General features: G+C 39.2%; 2 protein-coding genes across 2 annotated transcripts in view; one reads left to right on the plus strand and one right to left on the minus strand.

The window, feature by feature from the left end:
• The window catches only part of TECPR2 (tectonin beta-propeller repeat containing 2), a 35190-nt gene extending 24992 nt beyond the window's left edge, over positions 1–10198 (minus strand). The window contains exons 1-10 of the mRNA XM_065749709.1: positions 10122–10198; positions 8874–9158; positions 8620–8748; positions 8109–8240; positions 7014–7171; positions 5622–5934; positions 4754–4886; positions 3022–3483; positions 1391–2376; positions 70–253 (exon numbers count right to left, since the gene is read on the minus strand). Of these exons, the coding sequence (XP_065605781.1) occupies positions 70–253; positions 1391–2376; positions 3022–3483; positions 4754–4886; positions 5622–5934; positions 7014–7171; positions 8109–8240; positions 8620–8748; positions 8874–9107 (2731 nt within the window). The 5' untranslated portion in view covers positions 9108–9158; positions 10122–10198. The remainder of the gene's footprint in view (positions 1–69; positions 254–1390; positions 2377–3021; positions 3484–4753; positions 4887–5621; positions 5935–7013; positions 7172–8108; positions 8241–8619; positions 8749–8873; positions 9159–10121) is intronic.
• A 2404-nt stretch (positions 10199–12602) lies between these two features.
• On the plus strand, positions 12603–17459 carry CINP (cyclin dependent kinase 2 interacting protein). The gene is made up of 5 exons (XM_065750415.1): positions 12603–12624; positions 13036–13204; positions 14375–14501; positions 15502–15631; positions 17126–17459. Exons 1-5 carry the CDS (start codon positions 12618–12620, stop codon positions 17326–17328), a joined length of 636 nt encoding a protein of 211 aa, XP_065606487.1. The 5' UTR covers positions 12603–12617; the 3' UTR covers positions 17329–17459.
• The last annotated feature ends 205 nt before the right edge of the window (positions 17460–17664 follow it).

Raw genomic sequence — 17664 nt, forward strand, 5'->3', positions numbered from 1 at the left:
CAAAGGGAATGCAAAATTCTATTAAAGTTAAGCACCTATGAGGTTACAGTGAAGTAGAAACCAACCAACCTGAAGGGGAAACCGCCACCTGCTGGACTCCATCTTCAAACTTCTGCCACCGCAGCCCAGCAGCTGGAAGAGCACTGCAATACAGGCTGCCTCTGTAGTCCAGGCACCAAATATACTTCTCTGAGACAGCCAGGCTCAGGATGCCATAACCAGGGCCAGAGTATCCCATCCAGCTCTCTGCAAACTGAAAACTGTAGAGTCAGCACAGTGGCAGATGTCTCCGAACTGTGCAAGAAAATGGCTGTATGAGCTCAAGTAGATGCCATATTCTTGATTTAAACAAATGCTAAACTTACAGTTCTTATGTACCTTAATCAATAAATGCCTCTGGTAAAACAAAACTACATGAGTCATTGTTTCCTAACACGCAACATACTGCAAACTGAAAATCCTAGAACAAAAACTAAAGCAAAAAGAAAACTAGTTGCTGTCATAGGCATGTGACCTATATTGTAAGCACCTATACAGCATTTCTAAATGCTGCAGAATATAACAGCCCAAAATTAAAAATAAGTAAAAAAAAACAAAAGTTTCTATACTTAGGACTGCAGCTATGACTAAACAGGACACTATCAACTTAAAACTCAACATTTCTCAACAAGTATTTGGTCAATCTCAACACATGGAGCAACTAAAACCTCTGCTAAAACTCCTTGTGGTTCTTTTCTTTGCAATTTTATAGATTTTCCAGTTAATCTTAGTACTTCTATAATCTATGCAAATATTCCTTCTTCTGACTATATTTAAGCCATAAAATAACAATTAAGGAAAGTGGAGTAACAGGAAAAGAAAAAGCACCAACATTAAAATAGCACTAACTGCTGCCTGTGATACAAAGAAAGATTAATCCTTATTCTGAGTATTTGCAGGCAAAATGAACCTTAAGCAGATGCCATCCATGAAAGATAGCCAGCATTAATTCCTAGCAAAGTTCATGGAAGTCTGGAGCAATATCTTGCAGGACTTGGACTACTGGAGACCTGACAAAGAGCAGCCTTTAAGCATGACTACTTTTCACTTTTCAACTGTTTTTGACAGAAATTTTTGTAGAGCTGGAAATCATAATAATGTTTATGCAGACAGCACATCCTCCCCAGCTTGTAAAGACTCATCAACCATCCTGAAGTCTGAGACACCAGATTTTCTAAGAATTGTGACACATAATTGCTGCTTTGGTTTTATGTTTTACTGGTTGAACTAAGTAAAAATAAAAGTGCCTCCCTAAAGATGTAAAGAACAGTCATTACATGCAAGTGTGCTGTTTTATTTTCTTCAAAATGTTGAGATTTAAAGTATTCTTAACTAAATTGAAAACATATACCTGATCAGATTTTAACAGCACCATTTCATCTAGGCTTATCCTGGCCATATCCTGGGAACCAGACTCAGCACCAACTTCAGGCACACTAGCCTCTGAGGATGAATATGGTAATCCATGTCCATAAATATCCTCTTCATCACTGGAGGCAGATTCCTCCTCTGTCTTACTTTCAAGAGTGTTTGTTACCCATTCAGTAGTGCTAGTACTAGATTTAGCTTTGATTACACTTTCAAAATTCCATCCAGAAATAGAACTATGGTCTGAATCAACACCTTTAGAGATGTCAAAGTGGGGAACAGAAGGATCTGACAGAGTACTGACTATTACAGAATGCTGCTGTTGGTCTCCCCTACCAGTTTCATCACATTCATTCAGCATCAGTGACGTCTGCACATCACATACACTGCTACATTCCAGAAGTGTTTGGTCTGGCTCTTCAAAACAGTTTTCACCATCCTGCAGCTTCATTTTATCTAGATTTTCATTTATTTTACACAACGTACTAAAATCCTGCTCTTCTTGGCCTAGCTTTCCAAGACAGCACTCACTGCTTGAAGAAAGCACACAATGGTTATTTTCAGTAACAACAGTGCTTGTTAAGTCTTCTGTGAGGATGAGAGGAGAGACAGATGTCAAAGTATCTATAATTGTCGATGTACCCATGCCACTGTCACTGTTGGGAAGTTTCTGTAAGTCAACCGTATCTCCGTTTTCTTCATTAATTAGTATAGTTGCAGACTCAGGAGACTGTAAGACACTAAACGTTTCTGAACCATTATCTTCCTGCAAGATGGTATTGGACTCCACACTGAACATGCTTTCCTGATCCGGAGACCCAGTACTCAAATGATCAATGCTTCCACTCATGAGGCTGGATGTCATGGAGAAAGAATCTGCATTCACTGAATGCGGACTATCACCAGAAAGCTGACGCTCATAACTTGGGGTACTTTCCAGAGAGATGTGGTTTCTCTTGATCCCACTTTCTGTTCTCACAAAAAGATAAGAAAAAAAAGGGGGGAAGGGGAGAGGAAGGGGATGAGTCACATTAATAAGATTTAATTAAGATTTTTTTATTGGTGCTAAGAATAGAATTAAATCTACGTTCTGACACGCTTATTATTTTTTCTGCTTGAACACTAAATGACACATAAAACCAAAGAAAACTGAATAACTAAATACTTTAAAATAACAACAGCAGTGTAAAAACTCTTAGAATATTTAAGTATTTGCACTGTTTTAACAAACTAAAAAAGAATGGCTCAGAAATTGTGTCAAATACTTTAGGATGAATAGGTATTACACAATTCCAACAAAACTCAGAATAGAATCCCACTGTATATTACCAACAATTGTATCTTACAACATTAAGCATGCTTACATAAAGCAAAACAAACTTAAAGGAATAAAACAATCAGATCTGAAAAAAAAAGGTATCATCAATGTATTGATTTCAAAGCAGGCATTTACCTTAAAAGATAAAAGGCCCACCACAATCACTCCAAATATGTCAGTCTTAGATTTTATGTGACGATACAACAAAGTACATTGAGAATGCTCTCATGTGAGATGTACCAAACATGACACATTCTAATAATGACCAGCGGCCGGCACAGCTCTGCTAGGCTTACCTTGTTTCTTCTTTTTCTTTTTCACTTTTATTGGTTTTACAATGAGTTCCTGATCAAAGTCTTCAGAGCTGATAGTGCTGAACCGCTGTGAAGAAAGGTGACATTCCCTCTGAGCTTCTGAAAGTTGGTCTGCACACATCATAAAACTAGAGCCACTGTCCACAGAATTTACTGAACTGCTCCTGCTTCTTGATTCACTTGCTACAGAGCAGCCCCTTTTTCTCGTTTCAATGCTCAAGTCTCCCACTCTATCAAAGCTCTTTTCCAGTAGTGTTGGAGTTTCCAGATTATCTTTCACTAAAGAGTCTCTTTTACCACCAACAACTGAAGGAGAAGTAACTATTTTTTTATCTGTTTCCACTGAAGGGCTAGATGATGCAGATGCAACTACTGATACTGGGGTCAGCACACGAGGGCTCATATCTGTTGAAGGATTCAGCAGTTTTGAATTCCCATCTGGAACTGACCAAAAGAAAAATAAAGGTCTAAACACTAGGGTGTCAAGTGAGTTGGAGAGTGCTCACATACATATACAGTGCAAATTTCATGCAAGTAGATCTACATAAAATTATGTTATGTAACATCAATCCTCCTAAGTCTGCTTCAAAGCTTTATTAGAAAATTCTGCTTTTATGTTCACATAAAGAGAATGGTTACAGTCTTTAGTGTGGAAGACCCAACTGTGTTACGTGCTGAAGTATCATCATGTATTTTCAACTTCTTCAAACACTCAGTAAATTTATTTTTATTTTGCCCAAGATAATAACAACAAGCACCAACAAAGAATACCCACCAAGACCAAGGAAAACTGACCTGACAAATCACTGTGGTAATTAGAAGAAAATACATCTTAAGATGACTTCCAGCTATGCTTGGAAGTTAAGAATAAAATAGTAAACACACCCTAGAAGTTTGTGAGTATCGAACAACTTAAATGACCAAAGCTATGACTAAGCATGAGGATAAAACTAAGTCCTCTAGCATCTCTAGCACCCAACAGAACTTCATAGCCCATTTGCTAGTTTTTTGCTACTAGACAACTAAAGCTAAGATTTTTAAACATATGAGTAATCCTTCTCTGAGTTTAATGTGCTGGATAAATAATGGCGTCTACAATTTTTTTTATGAGAAGAAATCAGCCAGCATCATAATTAAGAAAGTATTACTAATCTCTTTTACAGAGTTCTGGGAACACAGAAGCTAAACTCAACTAAGAAAACAAGGCCTCAAGTTATTTTGGGGGATTTAGTGAATATTCTTTGGGTGTTTTGCCAGTTCCTTGTTATTTATTGCCAAGAAGGCAGAGATTTCTTCTGGAACACAAGTGACAACAGGTGGCACAAATCATCCCACACAGTTATTGCTAACCCAAACAATTAAGATTGACCAGTGGAAGGTAATCATGATCATGAATGCACATTGCTCCAGCAACACTGTTAAGAATAAAGATGCTTGGTAAGGGCAACACTGACCTACTCTCAAAAAAATATACAACTATAATTTATTTCCTAATGCCTCCACTCTTGCAGACAAAAGTGACATAGATCAACAGATACATCAGAGCTCCAAATACAGTGTTAAAAAAGATAAGCAATTCCAGAGAAACTAGTACGTTGGTGGGTTCTTTTCCCCAGTATGTAAAAAAAAAAACAAAACTTAAAACTAACTACAAAGGTATGATAGACATCACATTCCACAAGGCACATACTCAAGTTAGCTATGTTATACAAACCTAGTGATGACAGTCCTTCAGGTCTACTTGAAATTCTTATTATGTCTCTATCTCCCTTTAAGAGAAAAATCTCATTGCTGGTGCAGGACACAGACACAATATCACCATATCCTTCCAATCCACCAATCAAAACCTGTAAGGAGTCACCAAATACAGAAATAATTGGCATCAGATTAACCCACTGTTTGGACAAGATTAGGCTCTTAACAAATAGTACACTGAGATGTAACTGACACAGATACTTAGAAAATAAGGATGCTAACAAAAAGAAAATAGAAAAAAGTAACAAGAAAGCACGTTGCAACCCTGATGTAGCTCGATTTTTGTAATGATTTCCATTCTATCTAATGCCACGAGTCTAATCACTTCTCTGTCTCCACTAGGAGTAATCCATTACTTAACTAACACACAATCTGGTGGCAAAAATCCCCCAAAGTCCTAATGTTTGCTATCATTCATACAAAAAGATACTAGCTTGCATTCATTTTCACAACACTTCAAAAAGACAAAATAGCTAGCAGCTTTTTCTATAAGAAATAAAATCTAATGAATAGTTTCAGGTATATCTTCTAGGCATAAAGTTTCTATCAGCATGAATTACTACATTTTATATATATATGGTTTATTAAGTATTTAAATTGATTACAAACTTAATATCTGGACTGAAAGCTTTAAATATATGTTATATTTAATATATTAATATTACTTGTGAGTATATCCCTGCAATGATAATTTGAAGAGGGAGGAAACCTTTTCATATTTCAACACAAGTTTAAATCATAGAAGTGTAAGGATAACCTGAGGAGTCTCTCAACACAGCATGAAAAAACAACAAGAAACAGAATATGCATCCATAAAATTCATCTACCTGGTTCACAGTGTCTAATAAATAGATGCTGTATTCATTCCAGGTCAGCACCCATCCTTCTTGGAAAAAGCACGAAACAAGCCCAAGGTGTTTCTCTGGGGAGCTGTAACTTCCTCTGTCGGGTGGTTCCAAACGAGGATATAGTTCAAAAGTTTTTATTCCTCCAGCAAATAAATCTTTCAATATGAATGTGGTCTGAACAGTTCCATGAACATCAGATTTCCAGAGACGAAGCCCAGGTCTGGCAGCAAATAGTGTCAGGTCAGTCTGTTTACAGAGGCCAGGTATAAAACATGCTCCAAATTTGCCACTGCTAAAAAATGTAAAACAAGAACGTATTTAAAAAGCTATATAAACAACACAGAAGCAAACGTTAAAACTAATATCATACTTTTACAACTGCAGGTTATCAACACTAAAAATGTTGTTCTTCAATTGAAGTATTCCATCAAACGTCTGAAATACATATTAGGCAAGAACTCTACTTCCAAATAGCATGGGTTTTCCCTCAGCTTCAGGTGTCAGACATCACGTCTTGTTACTAAAGTTAAACTACCCCTTGCAACCCAACCCACAGCCCTAACACCACTCTGTCCACCCTAGAAAGATCCTACTCTGCAGCCAGCCTTCTCCCAGTGCTGATTGAAAACAAGTGAACTACCACTAAAGAAAGCTAAGAAACTGACAACCTCTATTTGCAAGGAGCAGATCTCATCTGTTAAAATCTGTGTTCTCTGTACAAAAAAACACTATCACTGAAGAAGTAAAAAAAGTAAGGGAGTCCTTAGTGTTCTAGTTATTATTATCTGTATGTCTGAAACGTACATTACAAACCCTCCCTCAAGAGTCAATTCCCAATACTTCCAGATACAGTCAGTCACACCAATCCAACTCTGAGTACCCTCTTCCTTCATAACCCAAAATTACACAATGAAAGATGCCAGGAAGTCATACAAGAAGTTTCTAGCCCTAAGTGACTCCTCACACATTCTCTTTTCATTCACTTTGGGGTGTTAAAAAAAAAATAAGACTGAGTGCATTAGATAATACATCATCCATGAAATAGATTGCTGTTCACAATGGTCGCTCACCTCAAGCCTCAGTGAAGAATGAGGGACTGCAAAGTTTAACAGTGCTTTCAGTTTAAACAAGAAAACACCTTTAATAATTTCTGCATCGCAAACAAAAAGATTGCAACACATTTGCAACCAGCTTTCTAAGTAAGCAGAATTGTCATTTCACGTTTGAGCATACATGGTTACTCTAACTGCATTTTTTCTAAGTGGACTGCTCTGTTCTATTAATTTCACTGCTTAGGTCAACCTTTCTATAATCCATCCTGAAAAGCTAGAATTAACTGATGTGCCTGCATCAAGATTTTATGAGGGTTACTTTTTTCTGGGCTGTGTTCCAACTTGCTTGACAGATTTCTCTTCTGTGTAAAAAAGTATGGTTCTTTGTAAAGTAGAGACAAGCAGCACTTTCTGGTTGTAATCCAACTGGACAATCGAAGATGGCTCTTCTAACACGAGGCTGGAGTTGCAAACACCCTTTTAAAGAAGCATGAAATTAGCTAACAGTCGAACTTTCTAAAAACATACGATAATAACTAAGACTTTAAAGAAAAGAATATGCTCAAAAATGTTAAAACAAGCCAAAAAACAACTCTGGGACCACTGTTCCATTGTGTTCACTTACTGAACACAAAGTTACTTTATGCAGATGAGGGAGCTGTTAGATAGCATGTGACTGCTGCTATACACAAGGAAATTCAATTTCCCTGGGAATATAATTAGCATACTTCATTCAAACTCCAGAGAAACATTCAAATGTGAATTTTCTTCCTTATTCTCCACTGCCAGGCCATAGGAAGCTATGACAGTTGTTATGTTTGGTGACAGTAAAACTTAGTCGTATCAGTCATTATTAGTCCTAGACCACCTGACAGCCACAGATAAATCAGGACAGCTGCTTTTCTCACACACATGAAGAAAAGTTCAAACAAATCAGCACTTGTTTTGTTGATGTCCCAGGTCCATATTAATTCACAAATGATTGGAAAAATTCCATTCACTGGTAGCACAGCAGAGCCACACAGCAGAAACCAATTGCATTTTCATTCTACACACACACAAAAAAAAAAGTACTCCAACAAGACAGTGAATTGGCAAGTGTCATTTGGGCGCACTCCTTCCAAGGAAGCAAGGAAAAAGTATTTGCTGAAATCTGAAGACAGGCATAGTTATTTCAGAAATAAATATTAAAAACACTGATCCTTTTCATTCTGTATTTCTTAAAGCTGTTGCAAAGGATTCCCAATGGTCAACTTACTGGGTGTATGCTCATCTAGCTATGAGTACACACACTGATAAAACAATCCGACTAATTATATGATATTAAGCAATTAACCAACTGCTAAATATTTCAACACAGAAGCTTTTCTTCCCCTCCCACAGAAAGTTGTAAATTAGAATAAAGGTCTCTTACATGGTCCAGGTCGAGGGCAGAGTAGACAATCTTTCCTCTGTCATCTCCAGAAAATAATTTCATCCCATTGGGACTCCAAGCTAAAGCTGTAATGCTGCTTTTGTGGATACCAGCAACATCAAATCGCCGAAGCTGTGAAACAATACCAAAGAAATACAAGAACAAAGGGAACACGCAGACACAAAGCCTATTCAGTGACTTGGACTGAAAAATCAGAGGTTCAATCCAAAAATGCAGGTCACTCTAATTTCTGTTAAAACAAACAACTCACCACTAAATAGCTCAGTCAGCTACTACAGATGAGCTCGTCAGAAGAATTTTTTATTACATTCCTTTTGTAATGAAAAGAAGTATTTTAAGATTTTAAGATTTTCTAAGCTTAACACATGAAGCATAAAAAATGTTCATCAGGCAAAATTCTCCATTTTTCACTGTTACAAAGAATCCCTATAATACTCTACTAGGATCCACCACACCAAATCTCACAGTTTAACCAAACACAAAGATTTACCTGTTTGTTTCTTCCAGGCAATGAAGACACAAGCTGAAAAACTGCGACTCGACCCGAGGCTGTGCCAACAGCAACTAGATCATCGAAACAACTCAACAGCTTCACAAAAGTTATAGATTCACACTTCCCCTGTTGGAAGAAGCCACACGTAAAACTTACAGAGTTACTGAGAGTCAAAGAACCAGTTATGAACAGCCAACCTAGCACAGATAAAAACTCCATTGGAACGGACACAGTTAAAAGTTTGTACTTACCTCAAAATTATACTTTTTCATCTGGTTTAAATGTCTGCAGTAGAGATAAAGCATTCCAATGCTGCTTCCCACTGCAATGTAGTCACCATTGGTATCCAGGGCTGTGAGGTACACCACAATAGAGCGAAAGCCTTTTTGGATCTTCGTTGGAATGGCATTGAGTAGATAATATAAGGGACAAAACTCCTTAAATATAACTGGTGAAGCCACAGATGCCATAGCAAACACTGGCATCAGTAATTTTAAGGCTGAAATAAACACATCTACTTCATGGCATATGGGAATCTGAAAGACAAAACCAAAAGATAAAGCACTAACTTCCTTGGAGATACTACAGTTAACAGAAAGTCACCGCTTAGCAAGTAGGCATGCAGAAACTGACAGGTTTTGTTTGGTATATAGAAAACAAAAGCTAAACTCTTCTGGTGGAAATAAGCTGCTCTTAGAAAAATCTTTCTTTAGAATAAGCTTGTTTTTTCACTTCAGTAATCTAAGGATGCATGGTAACTGCTAACTCTGGGATAAGCTTTTTTCCTTGTAGCTACAAGCTTATTAAAGCTGAGAAGATAGAGTAATTCGAGCTCATTTGGCTAGTGAAGGATTCATATAGGCTGCGCCTGACACGAAACAATCCATAGTAGTCTATTTTTCTCATCTGTTGTTTCCTCACCTGAGAGTCTGAAGACTCTTCATTCAATCTTAGAAACACTGAGAGCATGGGATGTTCACTGTTTAAGTAGGCACGGTAAGATCGAAGTGTCAATCCAGTATGCTCAGCTCCCCACCCTCCTTGCCCACCGGCCTCAAGAAAAGAAATCATTTGCTGCAAGCAAACCAAATTAACAGAGTGGTTTACAGTTTCCCAAAAACAAACACAGCTTTCCGAGATGAGAATTGTGGGTATCTGGAGAGGAGAGAGCCTTCTATGCTTACTTAAGCAAGCAACATTGAAGACTTTCCTTAGTTTCAGCAGTTGTAACTTCCTTCAAGAAAAAAGAAACAGAAGTATATCCAAACACAGAAATGTTGAAAATTGGTCTGAAAAATGTTCCTTGTATAGTCTATGTGGTATGTCCTGCTATGCCTAGTTTGTATTTCTCTGAGGATGGAAATGGTATTTGTTTCGCAGCTTCACACATTGCTTACAGTGTATCTCAACTAAATTAGAAATAACATTGCTGCACGCATCTAATATCTCCATTACTGTGAAAAGCTCCCATGTCTCACTTTTCAAGCTCTGTCACTTACTGTGCAAGAGGATTCGCCATGCTGGCTTCGTGCCCTGCAACACTTGCTGTCAACACACAACTCCACTAAATCCAAGGGATTACTTATGATGCATTACCCACTCAAGCCCACGTTAGACAAGACAGCAGGAAAAGAGTTGTTCCTGGACTCCTATGTTCTCTGATACAAAAAAAAAAAAACCAAGAAACAGCCACTGGAAAAGCTAACAGCGATTACCAGATGTCCTTAACTGTGATAAATTTCACTGCTTGCTAGAAAATAACTCCGTCCTCTGACACTGTTTACCACAGTCATGTCACCTACTTCATAACATATCACAGGGATTAGCAGGCGAACGTGTCCAAACTACTTCTCAGGGACAAACTCTTCATGGAGTTGTTGACTAGCATATGAACAACTTAAGTGCATCACCACTCTTCTATAATATTTTCCCACATCTCCTTCCTTTCTCCCAGTATTTTCTACCTTCTATCCATTGTCAACTAAATACCAATAAAATCTACTGCTGAAGTTTCTCTACTGCTGAAGTTTCCTGCTTGCTCCTGTAAACATGCTGCTTTGTCAGTTACGCAATTTTAATGCCTACTTGTTGACTTGTTTTTTTAAACTGAAACCCAGACTCTGTCCCAAATCCCCCCACACAAAACTTCCTCTAACGTAAACTTCTGCCACTCACCAGTTACCACTTCATGAACTTCACATTTATTTCTTTAATTCCTCTTTGTCACTTCTTCAGCTGACTTCAGTCCCTCATCACACTAAGACACCCTCGCACCTGGAACCATTGAACATTTCCCAGCTGCCAAAGGACCTCACAGTCCTCAGAAGTAATTCCCCTCTCAGTTTCCAGCCGTTATCCTTACAGCTCAAATACAGCTGTTGAAAAAATAACCTATTACAAACTACAGAACTACAGGAACTTCTATAATCCAGAAAAAGCGGGCTCTTCTTCCGTCTACAACTCTACCTGTGTCTTTTCCTATTTACAATGAACAGAAAGTGTATATATGTGTGTATATATATATATATATATATATATGGGAGAAGCACTTGATAATACGACCACTTCTCCATCCCAAAACATTGGAAGGAATTACTTTTTGTCATATACTAAACTAAACCTTAAACATGCAGTCAGGTTAGGGGGTCTTACTCCTCCTAAGATTACTATACAACACTGTCCCCAATTCCTCTCAGGAGGAAGTTGTAAACAGTGACATTTATTTTTTTTCCTATAACCTATTCATCCCACACAATCAGAAATTGTATTAACAAACTGTAATTTCTTGTCAACGAAGAAATTAGTTTAATCCTGAGTACTTACACTTGCACTTACACTGTGTGAAAACAAGTGATGACTGCAGCTCTCAATTAACTAAAAATACTGCTAATTACATAACTTTATCTAAGCCAAACAAATGTATAAAGGAGCAGGGAACCACGGCACAACCCTACACATTTGAACACCTTGTGTAAATGCAATCATTCCCTTCCACAGTCTTCTATTTCTAATTATGCTCACGCATCACATACAGTCTCCTATTTATTATAAGGATTCTACTTTTCTTAATCAAAGGCAGGCAGAGGATATGGGCTGCCTCCACAGACAGGAGTTGGCTCAGCAGTACCACATCAGCACCTGCTTGGAACAAGTGCTATGCAGCAGATGCAGGCAACACCTGATGCTGCCTGTGGAAAACGAGATCAGAGCCCTCCCTCTGCAGCTTGCAGACAGCATCTGGGTACCACCTTAAATGAAGTATCTTGAAACATGGAGCTGTTGCTGTCCCTCCTTGCAATGGGCTCAGCGTTGCCTCACAGGGATGGCCAAGGTGGAGGATAATCCTGCACTCAGACAGACGCTCGGTGGCTGCAGCTTCAGCTCCAAGATATGTCACAGACTCAGTACGAGAGGCCAAAGCTGTCGCTGCTTTTCTCCGAACTGGGAACCCTCTCTGTAAATTAGGGTCAACTGCTCTGTTGTTCGGCTCTTGGATGGAAATAAACCCTTGAACTCAGGCCCTCCGATGCAGGGATAAATTCTGACCTCAGTCACATCCCTCCAGCTGAAAACGCTTTCTATTCTACAACTCCCCTCGCGAACGCACACGCGGCTCCGAGTTCCCCGCTACGCCCGCCCGCGCCCACCGCAGCCTTCCCCTCTGGAAGCGCGTTTCCATCCAGCCGCTCGCCCGCGCCCCTCTCCAGAAGCAGGAAGCGGAGACGCTCTCCCGGCCGCACCGGCGCCGTCGGCCGCTCCGCCGCGGTGGCAGAGAGCTGAGGACGGAGGCTGCACGGAGACGCGGCAGCGCTCACCTCGTCAGGAGCCGGGGGCGGTCACGGCTGCCGGCGGGGCGGGAAGAGAGACGAAGGGGAGAAAGAAGACGCCGAGCCGCTCGCACCCCGAGGCGCCGGCGGCGGCCCCGCTGCCTGAGCCGCTCGGCGGGGCCGGGCCTGGGCGGGGCCGGACGTGAGCGCACTTCCGCGGGCGCCGTCATGGCGGGTGAGTGGGGCGACGGCGCCGTGCGGAGCGCGCTGAGGCGCTTTGTGGACAGCGATGGAGGACGCGCTGTCGTAGAAGCGTTGGAGTTGGAAGGGACCCTTAGAGAGGCTGTCCAGTCCAACCCCCTGCAATGAGCAGGGGCACCCACGGCTCTGTCAGGTGCTCGGAGCCCCGTCCGGCCTGACGGAGCTGTCTGCAGGGACATCCCCCACCTCTTCGGGCGACCAGTGCCAGTGCCTGACCTCCCTTACTGTAAAAAAAAAAAAAACTTTCCCTTATCTCAGCCTTTTTACTTCAGTCAATATTCAGTAGTAAGGCCAGGAAAGCTTTTACACATTTACAGCAGGCTGATTTGTTTCCATACGTTTTCAATGAACTTCCCGGTTGTTTTTTCTTTTTTTCCTTACGTAGCAAAAAGTCCTGCTGATGGCACTCCAAGAAAACCCGTCTTATCTATCAGTGCAAGAAAAATTAAAGATAATGCAGCAGACTGGCATAATTTGATGATGAAATGGGAGAGACTGAATGATAATGGATTTACTACTGCAAACAAAATAGTCAACATGAAGATAAGCGAGCAGTAAGTATGCTGATAAAGTATACAAGTGAAGACAGAATAAGGTTTGCTTTACTGAGAAATTAATCTGTTTTCTTCACTATAAAGATTTTTCAGTCTGGGGACAGAACAAGTCTGGGAGGATGAGTGAGCTCTTAGATCAAACTCAGCAGCTGCACTTTTTGGTTCCATAAAATATTACATTCAAACAAGATGTAAATGTCTCATAAGTGCTAACATATTTTCTTAAGGTAATGGTATTTGCAAGAAACAAAAAAATGTTTATTATACATATCCAATGTATATATACATGATAACTATTTAAAATCCTCTTTGAATGTACAAACTTAGAATCACATCCTACAAATCTGTGCCCACGCAGAGATTTGTGATAGAGAGGCAAGAGTTTCCTTACTATCTTGTATATTCACACTGATGCCAATATTACCACATTTTACTGAAGATTTTAAGAAATCTGTGAGTTATATAGACAAAAGAAGTTATAACAATGATGATCTGGAAAAAAAAGCAAAAAAGCAACAAACTAATTTTGGTAGTTTTGTTTTCATGCTATGAAGAAAAGCCTTTCAGCAAGGAGGGTTTTGAGGAGTAGCTTCCAAAGAGTCTGACAGGTGAACAGTTTGTTTGACAGAGTTCTAACAGACAGGCTCAGGAATATTTTGCTGTGAAGGTGTCAGGTGTTGTTTCTCTAGCAACTTCCTCTACTCTGTTGATGTTTAACAGGAAAGTAAAGCAAGAAAAGTGGGAGAGTCAGCAAGACAGGGCACATGCCTGCACAGTAGCTGCTCTGATTCACAGTTAAATCTTAGCTCAAACTGTCAGTGAAAGTGACTCTGGGGAGGTACAAGGCTGTTGGCTGGGCCAGTTGAAGCCTGGCATACATTCCCCATTGTCATGGACAAGGTAAAGTGGGAAAAAGTGTTATCTTAACATTTGTGACTGTGTTATTTTTTATTTTTATTATTTTCTTTATTTGAGCACAGGTTCTAAAGTAGAGTAATCCTATGTTCTTCTGAAGGTTACCAGCCTTGGTTGCCGATATGGTTAGCTGTGTTCCTTACTGGTTTTATGTAGAAATTCTCATGGACAGCCTCTGGGAGATTTTGTGGGATCAGATCTTAAATCTGCAGAGCTTGAGTAAACCTGTATGCATGCCTTATGTTTCTGTTCTAGATTTCAAAATAACAAACTGGAGATGACCTGTGATAACAGTACCATAGAGTCTGAAAAGCTGTCTCCAAAATACAATGAAGAACTGGACAATTGCTGTGCAGAGTTGCTGGAGACCTTAAAAAAAATGGTAAAAAAAAATGGTAACATTTTTCAGTCTTAGCAATTCCAAAGGTTTTCAAGTACAACATAATAACATGGCGTTAAGTATTTGTTGTAAACAAAAAATTGGGGATTTTCTTATACTTCATTGCCTTCAAATCTGAATGATATAAATCCAGCATGTTCCATTTGTTAGCTTGCTTGATAGATTTGAAAGTTGTTTTTATATCTACTTTTCTGCTTATAATTCTACTCTGCTCTCATAACAAGATTTACAACGCGATCCTCTGAAAATAAGCCATATAATAATCCATTCTAAAAATGTGCTTGATGTCTGTTTTCTTATCCCGAGTGTCCCCTCTATATAGAACAAAGTTAAGACCAACTTAAAGTACAGAGTTTATCTGCCATGATATCCACTGCAGCTATCTTTGCTCAGAGATAATGCAATTACACTTTCATCCTGCTTACCTCTATTTTCTGTGCAGAGCTCATTCTTTCTGTAAGCAGTGGAGTAAGATCATTATTATTCTGCCCACCTTCTTTCTGGATACGTTGTCAGGAATTAATGTCATGTTTCAATTTGACAGGAAATTTTTTGCTCTGTGCTGAAATGTAAAAGTTTTTTAAAAAGACTTTCACAGCCTGTAGCCTCTTTGGAGGATCATTAAAAAGATAATAGATATGCTTTTATACAGACAGGACGCCAGACCGGTATTTAGAATAAGCAAGAGCACTTAGATTTTCCTCAGATAGCATTCTGAGGGAAAAAGTGAGTGTAATTTGAGCATTTTCCTTTTTATGCAAAATCAGAATCAGTGATTATCTGCAGCGTTTGAAATTTTAGGGTAACTCATTAATTCTGTACAGAAGTTTCAGCTTTGATTCCTATTTGGAGTTTGAAAAGAAAGTGAATTAGAAATGCTAAGACTAAGTAAGGTCTTCAGAAGGTGTTTAGAAGTGTTGAAGACTATAGTAGCTTGATGATCCTGAGATCTTCAATAGGTTTACATGTTCATCATTTTCAGACAAAAATACAGCTGAAAATGGAAAGGCTCTCCTCAACTACTAAAGGAGTCTGTGACTTGGAGACGTTCCACTACGGAGCTGGGAGTTGCAAAGCCCCCCTGTTTCACACATGGCCCACAGCGTACTTCTGTAAGTAAATTATTGATCATCTTAGATTAATGCACTTTGTCATTGATGTCATCCAACTTAGGACTGGAGAATACAACCTTTTAAATCAGCTTATCCTCCCTTAGATAGAGGAAGTGTGTGAATCAGTCTTCTTTATAATTGACTAATGGATAAACACAGGAGCGTGTTACTTGGTTTAGGATTACTGCTGATGACTTCTTCTATGAACTGCCAGGCATTGTCTGGCATGCAACAATTAAGCTTAGAATTGAGTTGTCAGCAGCTTCCAGTGCCCAAGCTGCTTCAGCTGTATCTTTTGTAGAGAGACAATTTTGCAGTTTGGTGATGTTAAGCTGTTGGCTACAGTCTGACCTGTTACTTGATGTTGAAATGAAATCCTTGAATGCAAAAAGCAAGATGCTCTTCAGTTAATTCTGATGCAGACAAAGAAAAGCAGCTCTTATCACAGTGTCAGTCAAGATAAGCAAGGAATGTTCAGTTTCTCTTCTTTTATATCAGTCCTTTTTGGATTCACTTGGTGGCAAAAGATAGTGCTTCCCAGCTGCTATTCCACGATAGTTTTAAAGTTGATTGAACTCAAGGAAAGCCTGACTTCATGCAAAGCAGCTGGCTTCTCTGTGAGGTGAAAGTCATGCCTTGTGAAAGCCCTGCTTCTTCACTGCCACAAGCCACAGATGTAGGTATTCTTACATATTAGTTTGTCAGCTTGAAAGGGTAAGAATGGCCGTGACAACTGACTGCTGTCAGAATGCTCACTGTGACAATCATTTAGCGATGGTCTTCAGTCTGTGAAGAACAAATCCTCCTGAAAGTAGCATTAGTTCAGACTGAGTTAGAAACAAAAATCCGTCTCTCTTTACAGTGAATGTATGTGGTTACTTTTTTTAGAAAATCAATCATATAGATGATTATATAAATGTATTTTAAAGCCCCTGGATATATTACCAGTGTAAGAAGTAACAATATTGGTTTTTACATTGTGCACTCCAGCTTTGATCAGTTGTTCTGTGTCACCATTGTTCTTCAGTATTGATATTTCTTAGTGGTAATCACACATTGCTGAAGGGCTTTACAGCACGTGAGGGCATCCTTTGGATTAGGTAAAATCAGCAGTGACTCTGAAATTTGAAGTTTGTATGCTAAGATAACATTGCAACATTTTAAAATAATATTTCAGTTATTTAAGAGAATATCTGTAATAACTGCTGATTTTGTAGTGGTCCTGAGAACCAATACCACTGCTTGTTCTAGAATTAAAAGGGGATTCATATAAAAATCATGAGTGTTTAAAAGTGTGTCCAGAAACTGAGTAAAATAATTAGCATCTTATGTTTTAGTATACCAACGTTATTGACTGTGTGAAAAACAGGATGGTTAAATGTGAGCAATGGCTTTTGTCATTTTAATGATCCACATAGTATGGGCATAATTCAGCACACAGCAAACTGCTGATCTCTCACTGTCAGTGAGCTTGGTTTTCTCAATCCATTTCAGATGAGGTTTCTCAGAAGCTCTCTGAAATGTACAAGAAGGAACTACAACTCAAGCAAACAATTGTACAAGAAATTGCTCATTCTGCTGACCAGGATCTGATGATGGTCTATTTATCATCATGGTTATACCAGCCTTACCTTGACAACAGCAGCAAACTACTGCTTGAAGCCATGCTTCTGGAAACAGGGCACAGACAGTGCTAGAGTTCCAAATGTTGCTTGATTTGCTTCTGATGATGCTTATGTGAAACTGAAATGGTGAATTGACAAGGCTCACCAAGTAAGTCAAGTTTTTGTAAAACTTATTAAAAATGTTTTTTCTGTATTTATTACTTTGTCTCAGCTGATACTCTTCACCAGACGATCTGGTTTTGGTTGCTCAAATCCATTTTAAGCACATGACAGAGGCTATGGGTAGCAGGCTGGATAGAGGCTTCTTGGTTGTACGAGTTCTCCATAGTGAGAGATGAGCTCTTCTGTAGTGCTCAGGGAAGAGATTCAATGATTGGATACCTGCAGCAAATAATTAACTACTTTCCA

The sequence above is a fragment of the Cyrtonyx montezumae genome, unplaced genomic scaffold, assembly GCF_038088225.1.
Source record: "Cyrtonyx montezumae isolate F1298 unplaced genomic scaffold, pur_monq_1.0 scaffold_10, whole genome shotgun sequence".
NCBI lineage: Eukaryota > Metazoa > Chordata > Aves > Galliformes > Odontophoridae > Cyrtonyx > Cyrtonyx montezumae.